Here is a 13227-nt window from a genome sequence, read left to right as displayed (position 1 = left end):
TAAATATTGCAACACAAAATATACGAGTACAATTAAAAATTTTAGCTTTCATATTTAATACTAACAAAGAAGAACGAAGTAGGAAAGAAAATCTAATGTTCTCCTGAATTTCTAGGAATACTGGAGCTTGAAGACAAGAACAGCTTCCATTTTGCATATATCATCTGGTTCCTCTGTTGCAGAAACACAGTTGATGGCAGGTGCTTTGGTTCACAAAAGGAGGACATTTCTTTTGGGAAAATATACGGACAGCATAACTGGAAAGACTGAAAAATTGACAGAATGGAGTTGCTTGTGCTTTAGAGAGTCCGCTTATAACTCCAAATTGCTCTGGGACGCGCTTCTCAAAGCGCAGAAATTCTTAAAAGGAGCTGGCCGATGGACAGAAAGTCTATGGAAGTGCAAGGCTCTAAAGTACAACAAACTTTTCTCTGAGAGAGAATGCTGCGTTCTGAAAAGTGTTTGGTAAATGTAATGAGCCAGAGGCATGGAGGTCAAGATGAAAGAATAACAACTAAGACTGCGAAGTCAAAAAGAAAGCTGAAAGAGATTCCATTGGCCATAAGGACCCTGCAAAGCAGAATGAAAGATCTTTTTTCTGCTTCTATAGCTGCTGATAAAGCTTCTGGTGAATTAATCAGGAGAGGGGAGAAAAGTGGTGTACTGTCAGTCATACCAAGACTTTTGATTGCTTGTACATTTTGCATAGTGTTTGATAGTAGACTGTATGGCTTACAAAATGAAAGATTACCGATTGTGTTAATTGTATCTCACTAAGATGTATTTGATTGTGCTACACTGTCTGTGCCAAGAAACTCACACACTCCAATGTTTTGCTGGCCTGTCTTTGGCTTTGATTATGGGATGTATTCACTGTAACATTGTCTCAATAAGCTTTTTGCTTATTCATTTCCTGCCAAAGTAGTATTCATTTTTCTTCAAAGTATGGTACAGTTAGAATGCTCTCCACACTATTATCCACATTCCAAAATGTCTTATTAGGTACAGGGTCCCTGTGTTGTGGGTGACCCATGTGTGAAAATGATGTCTCACATTTTCTGAAGCACTCTGATCCAATTCAAGGATTTCTGGCTTTGTCATTTTGGAATATGGCTGGTCTGCAGGACACACAAAATACACTGATGGAATAACCTGGTCGTTCACGTCCTTCAGGAAGTCTGCTGACCTTTGGGCTTATAGCAGGAGTGGGCAATCCTGGTCCTCGAGGGCCGGTGTCCTGCAACTCTTAGACATCTCCCTGGCCCACCACACTTGAATCCAACAGCTGAATCACCTCCTAAGTGCAGTCAAGTTCTCCAGAGTGATGCTAATGACCTCATTATTTGACTCAGGTGTGTTGAAGTAGAGACGCACCTAAAAGTTGCAGGAGACCTGCCCTCAAGGCCTGGAGTTGCCCACCCCTGGCTTATAGTGTTGCTGAAGCTGAAACTGACCAACTGCGGTGACCCCAGATCATATGTCTGCCCAAACAGGTTTATACAGTAGACACTTCCCAGGATGGGTGCATCACTTCATCTTTTTCTCTTCTTACCTTGATGCTCCCATCACTCTGTAAGAGGGTAAATCTGAACTCAGACCACATGAACTGTCCTCGATTACTCCAGAGTCTGATCTTTACAGCTAATTTCTTGGTAATTAAAGCCTCTTCCTGATGGGCCTCTCTGAAAAGGGATTTTCTTAATTCTTAATGTTTAGTCCCATTATCTTAGTTATCCTCCCATTGGAGGTACTGAAATGCTCTTACTATTAATATTAAGTTTTTTCACGATTAGATCACCCAGGATTCATTGCTGGTCACATTTCTTCTGGGAAGATGATGGTTCCTCACTTTCCCTCCAGGTATATACTGTATACTGTAGGTATATTATGAACCCAATGTGTGAACCCAATTTATTATTATTGGAATCTCCTCAGATGTTTCCTTTGATTAAAGCGTTCAGATAAGTTGACCCTCCTTAAACAGACTAACATCTTCTCCACGGCACAGGATGGGTCTTTCCAATGAGAAGTTGGGGTTAAATAACTTGTTGCCAGTTGAAACATAACCATCCATGAAGTTTTATCCAATGGGAGTCTCTTTCCTATTTACTTTACTATTAGTGAAATGATGGTGGTTGGGTTTTTTATAGACACGCTGGTTGTGGAAGTTCTGCTGAATGTGGATGTTTCCATCATGATTAATGCTTTTTAATATCTGAAAAAATATTTGATTTTTTTTTTTTTTTCAGATATTAAGAGTTCGTCTTTAGACTCTCAGGCTCCGTCTAGATGAACACAGATATTTAGCTGCAGATTATGGTTAGCCATAATCTCCTAACCATGTCCTAACCAGATTATGGTTAGGAGTTTATGGCTAACCATAATCTGCTGTTATTCATAATATGCTGCTAAAATGTCATTTTAGTTAAATTAAAAAGATATATATACAAAAGTTTAATCTTTGATTTAAATTTATGTAATCAAAAATAGTTTAAATAATTTAAACTAAAGCACACACTTTTACATTCTTTGCCATGTTAGCTAACACTTCCACTCTCAGTCAGTCACACGGTGATAAGATGTAAAATTGTGTCTATTTACTTTAAAGTGATAAGACCTCAACTTTCTCCTATATATCCTGAAGAGATAGATAATAGATCTACATGCATTTATGGATCAGAAGAAGCTCTGAGAGGTGGAAGAAAAGCTCCAGTTTTTAACAGTCTGATCGATATCAACTCAGATTAAAGAGATCTGAGACAAAGAACATAGCTCCAAGCAATCAGGCTCTGCCCTTTGAACATAATGAGATATTTGTAGACTTCCAAAGAATAATTATTAACATTTAACAAAGATTTTAATGACACAAAGCAGATCACCCAGGGTTCTGCGGGACACACGAAATACACTGATGAAATAACCTGGTCGTTCACGTCATTCAGGAAGTCTGCTGACTTGATGTTTTGGGTTTATAGTGTAGCTGAAGCTGAAACTGACCAACTGCGGTGACCCCAGATCATATGTCTGCCCCTACAGGTTTATACAGTAGACACTTCCTAGGATGGGTGTATCACTTCATCTTTCTCTCTTCTCACCTTGATGCGCCCATCACTCTGTAAGAGGGTAAATTTGAACTCAGACCACATTGCCACAAGCACTCCGAACATTTAAAAAAGTCATCTGCCGGGTGTGTCCCAACAGTTTGTTTTATTGCCCAATTACATAAAGTCATTGAACTCCATTCTGTCCGTCTCACATTAACATTGCATAAATTTATATTTGTTTAGTCATGTTTTGATGGCTGACTATGCAGAAGAAGGGGCTCACTGAGAGTCATACGTTGAAGAACTGCCAATGACTGCAGGAAACCCAAATACAGATTTAAGTTTTGTACTTTGCTGTCCTCAGATTCCCAGCTAAATGTGATGTTAGGTTATGTTTGGTCTGGACCAGCTGGCTCACCAATGCGGTGCTGCTGCTCCTTGGATCCCCTCAAACCAAATGAGACATGATTTTGAGGAATATGCTATCATATTCTATCTCTGTAGGAACTTCACTCCCTTCTCTCCCCTCACTCCTCTTTTCCCAAATCCAGACAATCCAAAGCTGAAACATAGAAAGAAATGTGTCCCCACGGATGTCCTCTTAAAACGGTTGCCCAGAAATGTTGCAAATGTCTAGATGACTTTCATAAATATTAAATGTCTTCTTTTTTAAGATCCTATCTGGAATGACACAACATGCTTTTTGTTCTTTGTTCTGAATGCACTTTCTATCTCTTCTTTCTTTCCTTTCTAAGACTGTTCTGGCTCCTGTGAGCAGTCTCCTGGTGAGAAAGTTCAGTCAGGACTGTTTGCCTCTTGTTGAGGTAGAAGCAGCAGGTCTATGACCACCCCAAACTGTCAGAACAGATAAACATTATTAAATAACAGTTTCATTCTGGATCTAATGTCACGGTCTTGTTGGAATGTCTCTTCAGTTTGTTCCGTTGCCTCTCTTTGAAGACATTTAGAGCTGTTTATGTCTGTACGAGGGTCAGTTGTCTTTTTTGGTACTGTTGACCATCCCAATCCCCCCGGACATTTTTGCATCTCTTTATAGTCAGCTGATTCATTCTCTAACATGTTAACAGCCGTTTTAATCAAATCAAGTGGAACAGACCCGGGATGGCTGACCCTTGGACCTCTGTGCTGCTGCAGTCATTACACACATTAAGTATTAAATGTTCACTCACTCTCTGTTAATTTCAACTCAGAGAATACATGAGTACCCTTGGTGTTATGCAACAGACTTCTTCTCATCTATTATGTGAAAAAGCTTTTAATGAAAAAATTAGAAGGAGCCAAGACAGATGGCTCACAGGTTTCTAGAAAAATACTTTCAAGGTTTTACAGGTATAATGTAGTTTGCATAGTTCACCATACATGCTTAAAAAACAACATAATAGTTCAAACACTAATTATACCCTACACATCAATGCATACATAATACACACAAGTACTTTTGCAGGGTACATTCAGAATACCTAGGGTAGCCATGAGGACCATGAGGACACTTCCAGAATATTCTGGAAGTAACCTTTTAGGGTTCATTCGAAGTAGTTATTGGAAATAGTTGGGGTACTTCCTGGGTACTTTCAGGTAGTTACAAGTTTTCAACGTACTTATAGGTTACATGCAATGCACTTACAGGGAACAGCTAGAACACTGGCATTGTTGGTGGCATTGTGGTGATATGGGACTACTTTGCTGTCTCAGATTCTCTGCTCAAGCAAGGACAATGATAATATTTTCACTATCCTTCCTTATTTTGAAGTAAGGAAGGAAGTTGTATTGTTTCTAAGTTGACTTGTTCACAGCTAAGATCAAGACTACTAGTTTGGGTAGCTAACAACACACAGTCACATCATGACTTTAACTACTTCTTGAATAATTTATCTGAAAGTATTTCAGTAATAAAAATAAAATAAATTGCCTGGGACAACAGTAGGACTACAACAACTGGCTAACTGCAAGTTAGCATCTGCTTTGTAGTTTCCTTTTGGAGCTAGTACATACAAGTAAGGCCTTCATAGTTTTTAAAGAACTCTGAACTGCATTTGACGTTCTCTGGTTCAAACTCTAAAAGTCAGGGACCTCAACTGTCTGTGAATGGCTGAAACTCACAAATACGTCAGATTTCCTCTACAAATGCTTAAAACTGTTTATTTTAATAGTTCAAACACTAATTTTCCCCTACACATCAATGCATACAAGTAACCATCATAGATATACCACAGAGGCTAACATCCACCAAATAAATGGTTCTCCTTGATTGGCTGCTTTCCAAAGACCAACCAATAGTGTATCAAGTAGCATTGTGACTAGATATCTTGGCTTTATAAGCTGCATTTTCTTTTGAATATTTAAGAAATGATCTAAGAAAAAAAATGCTAATAGGCAACATTTACATGAATAAATTAGAAACAATTACAGATGGAAACACAAATAAAATGCTTTTAAATATTTTAGCATAAGGACCTCCTATGAACGAGACAAATATGAAAGTTGCAGTGTATAGACGGATCATACCTGGACTAAACAATTCGACTCAGATTAAAGATTCTTGAAAATACTGTTTAAAGCGTTTGAGAATTTCACTCTATTTGTAAAAATGAAAAAACTTCTCTGGTGTTTTTTTTACCTCCCTAGAAAGACATCAGTGAAGTACTTGAGAGGTACTTATTGTATCAAAGGAGAAAATCATATGTAACCATGACTACCTGCTTGTGTTGTTTATCCAACATCTTTAGAAGTGACTAGAGTTTAGTGTAAAAATCTGAATGCAGAAAAGAATGACACACAAAGCGGCACCAGTTTGTTTGGTGAAACAGCCAAAATCTTCAATTATTCACCAGTGGTTCCTGTAGAGCTTTTATGTTGAGGATATTCTCACATGAACAGAATGGTTCAGAATATTTGGATTGAGTATTATCTAGCTCCAGGTGTTGTCCTGGGCAATACAATGTAGGATGAAGCTGCAAAATTAAGTCAGAGAGAAGAAAAATCTACATTTTTATTACCATTTATTATACATTTCATCAACTTTTTAACATGAGGAGCAATATTGTCAACTTATAAGCAACTGGGGTGCCAGAGAAAAACATAAAACATAATTTTAAAAATAATTTTTATCTTCTGTGCTTATTTGATTGCCAAATATTGCATGGTGCCATTGCTCACACTTCCTTTCTGTGAATATAGAGAGACCGAAGGGGTCAGTGGGAGGCTGAGGCCTGAAAAAGACAGAATGAAGTTAAGTTAAAGTCCAGGTCAACAACATTTTTTAAAAAGAATACATAAAAGTCAAGTCCACTCATCCAATGAAGTTATAATCAATATTCCTGAATGATCATACATAATTAAATAAACAGAGGATTGATAGGTGGATGAGGTGTTTAAAAGGATGTGGGCTGGAGCCAGTTTTGGTGGTTTTACTCATGTAGATAACAAAACATAGACAATTAGGCCTGCTCATGATGAATTGTTACATGGTTGGTTTAAAACATCTGGCAGAAGGTGTCCCTGAAAGATATGACGCAAAGCACATTTATTTGTAGAGCATATTTCAACAACCAGGCAGCTCAAAATGTTTTACATGATAAAAACATAATGCAACACACAAAACAGTGGCAAAATAAAGCAATGTAATGAGAAGTTGGAATGAATGATGTTCCTGCAGATATTGTTATTGAAGGCAACTCCAAACAAATGTGTTTTTTAGCCTTGAATTTAAACTGTTTTGCAGTGATATGGAAGTTTGTTCCAGATTTGTGGTGCATAGAAGCTGAATGCTGCTTCTCCATGTTTGGTTCTGGTTCTGACGCAGAGCAGACCAGAACCAGAAGACCTGAGAGGTCTGGAAGGTTGATACAACAACAGCAGATCTGTAATGTATTGTGGTGCTAAGCCATTCAGTGATTTATAAACTAACAGTATTTTAAAGTCTATTCTCTCAGTGGAAGGACTTTAGATCTGGGGTGTAGTTCTCCATTTTCCTATTTTTAGTGAGAATACCAGCAGCAGCATTCTGGACCAGCTGATCAGACTCATGAACACACTGTCGTAGTAATCAATGTGACTAAAGATAAACAAATGGATGAGATTCTCTAGATCTCGCAAAGACATAAGTCCTCTAATCCTGGAAATTTTCTTCAAGTGATAGATACTGTAGATGTGGCTCTGAAGGTTCAGATCAGAGCTCATCACTACTCCCAGGTTTCAGGCCTGATCACTGGTTTTTAGCTGTAATAACTGAAGCTTTGTGTTGACTCTAGATTAGGGCTGTTGTAAAAGAATATTTTAGTAACTGAGTACTTTATAGAACATTTTAACGATTATCCGAGGAATCAGATCTCTTTCTCTCTCTCAGCGCCATTCCTACCATTAGCTCCAAAACCGTAACGACGCGATTCCAACGCCAGAAAAGTTGTCGTAGTCCAACCATCGCATCCGCAAAGTTCAACAATCCTTATTTGTCTCCAAAACCCTAACAAAACGCTGTACAATGCAACACCATGCTGCTAGCACTTCACAACAACTCATAGGCGGAAGTAAGAGCGCTGCCCACCACAAATAATGATCTGGGCGGAACACGGTCCGCTACATAATAAAACATAATTTAACAAAGCTTCGAGGCAGATAAATTTTCCTCGAGGAATTTTAATAATCTAGGTACTCGAATCATTCGAGGAATCGTTTTAGCCCTACTCTAGATCACTCCTCTTTAGGTCCAAAGATAATAACTTCAGTTTTGTTTCTGTTCAGCTGGAAAATGTTGTGGAATATCCACAAATTTACCTGTTCTAAGCATCTGTTCAGTGATTGGCTGGGTTCAGAGTTACTTTGTAATGTATAGAAGTGTATCATCTGTGTAGTCATGGCAACTAATCTTATTTCTTGCTATAACCTTAGCTAGCGGGAACATGTAGATATTAAATAGGAAGGTCCCAGGATTAAACCCTGGACTAAACATCACATGTGACATCTGTCCACTCTGATGAACACTACTTATTGACACACAGTTATCTGGGTAAAATCCCAACCATCAGGTATGGGATCAGAGAGTCCTACTTATTTCTTTCATATATTTAAAGGCACACTCATTAAAAACTTCCCGGTCATGTTGGCTGTCACATGTCAAATGTCTCAACAAACAGTTCTAGAATGTATGAAGCAACAGATCCAAGGAGTTTTAAATGAGTCATGTTGTTTAAAGTAACAGCACTTAGCAGGGAAACACACATGAAATGAAGACATGGTTTCTAAGGTTATATTTGCTTCTTTATTAGAGCAACATTTTTAACAATATTTATTACAAAATCCTTATTTATAAGAATACAGGTTGTTTTAGCTTCTGCTTAACCTCACAGTTACTGATTTCCTCTGTCCTCTGTTTGTCTCTTTCCAGGTACAAGAATATTGTCCAGCTCTGGACTTGCTGTCCTGCTTCTGGCGTGTGGCCTGGTGAGGGATGCCTTGTTATAATTTAAAGAACAGTCTTGATTTGCTCCCAGATGTTGGCCCAACTGTGTGCTTCAAAAGCAAACAGAGGATCAAAAAAAAGAAAAAAAGAAAATTGCCTGTTTTACTCCCTTCGCCACCCACTGACCACAACCCTGAACTCCACCATGCGGACAGCACAGTTTGCTCCTCATTTTCTCTCCACTTCTGCTCTTGCACTTAGCACATTATTACTAGCCACTATAAACACCAGTCACAACGGCAGCAGAAGGAGCACCTTTTCTACAGACACCTGGTCGACGCCAGCAGAGACGCCTCCTAACACCCGGACTCTATCTTGTTGGATAACTCTCATGGAAGAATGACTTTCTTAAAGTTTAGCTGTTGACATTTCTGTGTTCATTGCTCAAAAGTAAACGAGAAAATCGAAGAATCTATATTTGTGTAGTATATTTGATCCTAGATATATGTCTGTTTTATTTGAAACACAGAACTAATGTATGTGCTGTATACATAGCTGCTGCTGATATTGGCCATTGATCATTGTGAATAGGCACTCTAGCCTTCTCCAGATGAGATAAATCTAATACAAGTCTGTGTTAAATTAGACGATTGATGTTAACCTTTAAGTTAAAAGGGTCATTCTTTTCATTTCTCTTTCAGCCGTATTATCCATCCAAATTTCAGATGTGCATAATTTTACATCCTGTTGGTGATTCATCATCAGAAGTGCATGTCTGGAGTCTGGAGGTTTTGAAGATGAGGAAAATATCTGACCTACATGAGCCGACATTTGGAGTTTAATGTTCCAATGTTTTGAACCGCAGTTTCTTTTTCTGTGCTAGCTTTGGTGTGAAAATAATGTCCCCTTGTCATTTTAATTTGTAATGCACCATTAGTAGGAATAAAAAAAAAAACAGAAAGTCACTATGAGTTATTGTAAATCCTGATACGTGACAACTGGATGATTGATTCTGACCAGCATTAATCTTCTCTGAAATATTTCAGTAGCTAATCACAAAGGAGGGATTTAATGAACTGTAGATCAGGAATGCGAACGCAGGAACATGGAGGATCTAAACCTTGAACACACCTTTGCTTAAATGCCAGGTATTCCTAATGTTGTATAATGAAATCAAGGTAAATCATGAAACACATAGAACTCTTTTTCTGTGTTAAATGGGACAAATTCTACAGGGTCTTACTGCAAAACAAACAGTCATCATTAGCAAACTGCAAACAATCAAAGAAATGGTATTGGGCAGGAGAAACACCATGATGTATTCCACAGTATAATACTGTGCATTCACACCACCCTGTTTAGCCCGCTTTAATCAAACTCCAGTACATTTGCCTAGAAAGTCAAATCTAGGCACATCTACATTTGTGTGAATTTGCAGGTGTGGATTTGCAAATCCACACCTCCACACCTTTGTTTGTGGAGGTGTGGATGTGTAATCAAACACTCATGCAGACTAAAAAAAGTGAACTCTGGTCCACTGAATAACCTCGGTCTCAGTTCAGTTGAAGTGAAGTCTGGTGCGGTTTGAATGACTATCTGAACACCAGGCAGATCAGAGGCTGCTCCAAAAGCACGAAGTGGACTAAATACAACCAAAACCAACATGCTTGTCTAGCGCTAGCAGGAGAAAAGTTGCTTTTAATGCTCCACTAAGAGGCGTTGCTATTAGCTGGGCTTTCTTTTGTTAGCTGCCTTCGTCTTGTGACCTCGCACCGGCTCCCATTGCTGAATAAACTATAAATCAGTAGACAGCGGTGTGCATCATTAGTTCAGTAAACAGAGCGCTGCTATTTGATGTCGAGATTTTTCTTCTGCGTTTTCAGGTCACTTTGGGGTCGTCAACCATTCACACAGAAGACCAATTGCCTCATTCAGTATGAGGAACGTTCATGCAAAAGAATAATAAAAATCTGATTTCAGCAAAAAATTGGAATTGAGCTGCTGTGTGAACATAGTCTTAGTTATGGTGGTTCCTGCATGTAACCTAATCGTACATCAATCTTTGGTAGGGAAAATGGGAGGACAAAAGATGGATGAATGTGGAAAACTTCATCTTCTACACCACTGAGCAGGCACTGTCATAAGGTTGTGTTAAGTTTTTAGATTTGCTGTATTTGAACATTTCTCACAGATATGTAAGCAAGGCTGTGATGAAATAACAGCCAGTTAGACATAGAATTATACACAATAACCTTCAAGAGAAGAGTATTGGTTTTGTTGAAATTGCTTTTCTTTGATCTCACACTGCTATATTTTTTACAGCTTTACATAAAACTCATGTTTCCCGGGATATTTTGAATGTGCACCAAGGATTTATGAATGAAATGCTTTGACAATCTGACACGAAAGCTGGAAGAGCAGCGGCTGGAAGAGCAGCGGCTGGCTTTCGCAGCGATTTCAAGATCTTTAACATGATCCGGAAACTAAAATGAATCTGTTATTGTTGACTTTTGAGCGCCATCCAGCAGAAACTTGGATTCTAATTCAAACAGAAACAGCCATGAATGACAGAGCAGCAGATATGTGAAAGTTATCCTCCATGAGTACCGTGTTGCCATAACGCCGCAGTTATCCTAACAATGAGATCAGCAGTTTTTAAAAATACATGCTGATCAATAGCACATCTTTTTTCGCTTATTCAAAACCCCAAACTATGAGGTGGCCAAATAAAATAAGCATGAATATGTATTTGTGGTATGGCATAAGCTAAGAACTCATAGGCAACAAAACAACTCAACGTGCAATAATCCCTCTGCTGTGTGTTCTCAAAATGCAAAACCTCACTTTAAACTCGTGTTTCATTTTACAGACAAAGCCGAATCCCCTCTCTTGTATAGTTTATCACATTGCCAAAGAACAGTTTAAGGGGGACTTGTTGATTCAGCAGCGAGGTCCACAGGCTGATGGAGCACAGCGTGCTTTCTAAGACCCCGAGACGTTCCAGCAAGACACGGCGCACCGTGCAGCACCACACTGCGCGGCACCGCGCAGCTCCGCGCAGGGCGGGAAGGGTCAGCCCGCTCTAATCCCTCTAATTCCAAACCTCCGCAGGGCGCGTTTGGACAACTAATCTGCCATCACTGTCTCATTTTCGCCATTCTGCCGTGACTGGGGGACTGATTGTTTTTAAATGAGACCTGTTATATAATATAGTTCAAAAAGTTTATTTTGCAAGAAGAAAAAAAATAAATAATAATAGGAGGGCAATTTATTTTCCAGAGATGAGAATGGGATCGTGATGCTGATTCCACTGAAAGTTTGTCTGAATGCTTTTGGAGAATGTACGCAGTCCGAGTGGGCGGTTTGTCCAAACCGCCGTGTAAAAAAACTAACAAAAACCGTTACAGATCTGTATAACTTGTAAATGAATTAAGAAGCATGTTAACGTTTTATTTTCTGTTGGGGTTTTTTCAGAGCCATTTGAAAAGGCAGAGGCCAGTGATGTGCTGTATTTGTAACAATAGTACCATGTATTCATATTCATGTGTTAAGAAGTCCGAAGTGGATTTTCCATCTCTTGAAAATGAACTTCCATAAAATGTGTTTTTGAAGAAAAAGAAGATTCTATATCCATGTATATATATATAAATAGGTATATGAAAAACATCTCCATGGTTCTATCCTAATCTAGGGGGGTTAGCTTGATGGTCCCCCCCACTTAACATTGAATAATAAAGAAGGAGAGACTGGAGCTTTGACTGAAATTGTATCATTACTGGAAAGGTGGATTAGCTTCTCAGTCTCTACCAGCTCACGCTCCGGCTGCGGGTCCTTCTTCCAGGGATGTTCTCTCAGACACATCACTCAACGATCCTTCTGAAGCCACGCTCTTCATCCACTCTAAATGTGTTTGTTTCTTCTAATAATGTATCTCCATCTTTGATGCAGTCCTGTCTGTCTGTTAAGCTGTCAGAACTCTAAAAAACTCTGGTTCTCTTTTTCTTTGGTATTGTGTGAGGCTTCTGTAATGAAACATTGCAACCGTTTGTATTATAATGACAGTATCAGAATAATATTTAAATAAATCATTTTCACAGATGAAATTCAAACACTGAGGGATCCCGTCTGTTTGCACACTCGGCGATGCAGTAAATAGGCTGGAGGAGGCTGCTGACAGTGCTGAAACAACAAGTCCCGCTTTCCGACTCGGTCAACAGATCGATAGACGGAGGATGGAAACCCTGAGCGCAGGGAGAGAAAGATCAACTCAAACAGTGTTTCAAAGTACACACAAAATCAGTTAGGCACACAGATGTAGTATTCAAAAAAAAGTGATTATATGGTTCATGTGACTGACTGCAATCATCACCATAGTTACTAAGCTGATAACAGCTGCCAATGTGAGCACGCAGCTTGTTATATCTCTGTATGATGAGAAACCCCCTTGGGACTGAGCACAGACTGAGACTGCTAGCATGAGTCAGCCCACAACTGGTGGAAGTGACCCACCAGATCCAGATGATCAGGGTTGAGTTGGCACCGTGTTCACTCCTGTTTGATTGGAGGGAGCTAGCTGGATGAGGGAGGGCCTCAAGATGATGACGTGGAAGGGAACATATCTTGCTTGGAGGACTGTATCCGGGTGGCACCCTAGAGGAGGTAAGACATAACTCCAACATGAGACCATCCGTTCCCCAGAATCCTAATCCCTGATGACCTGAAGTCTTACTCTGAGGCTTCCCACACCATGATGCCAGAAGAAAT

The 13227-nt window shown here is 39.2% G+C and overlaps 1 protein-coding gene across 1 annotated transcript in view; it reads left to right on the top strand.

The window, feature by feature from the left end:
• vstm2a (V-set and transmembrane domain containing 2A) overlaps window positions 1-12572 on the top strand; it is a 96178-nt gene extending 83606 nt beyond the window's left edge. The window contains exon 5 of the mRNA XM_032551318.1: window positions 8449-12572. Coding sequence (XP_032407209.1) covers window positions 8449-8525 — 77 coding nt within the window. The 3' untranslated portion in view covers window positions 8526-12572. The remainder of the gene's footprint in view (window positions 1-8448) is intronic.
• The last annotated feature ends 655 nt before the right edge of the window (window positions 12573-13227 follow it).

The sequence above is a fragment of the Xiphophorus hellerii genome, chromosome 21 (genome assembly GCF_003331165.1).
Source record: "Xiphophorus hellerii strain 12219 chromosome 21, Xiphophorus_hellerii-4.1, whole genome shotgun sequence".
NCBI classification, from domain to species: domain Eukaryota; kingdom Metazoa; phylum Chordata; class Actinopteri; order Cyprinodontiformes; family Poeciliidae; genus Xiphophorus; species Xiphophorus hellerii.
This window is presented reverse-complemented; position numbering and strand designations above follow the sequence as displayed.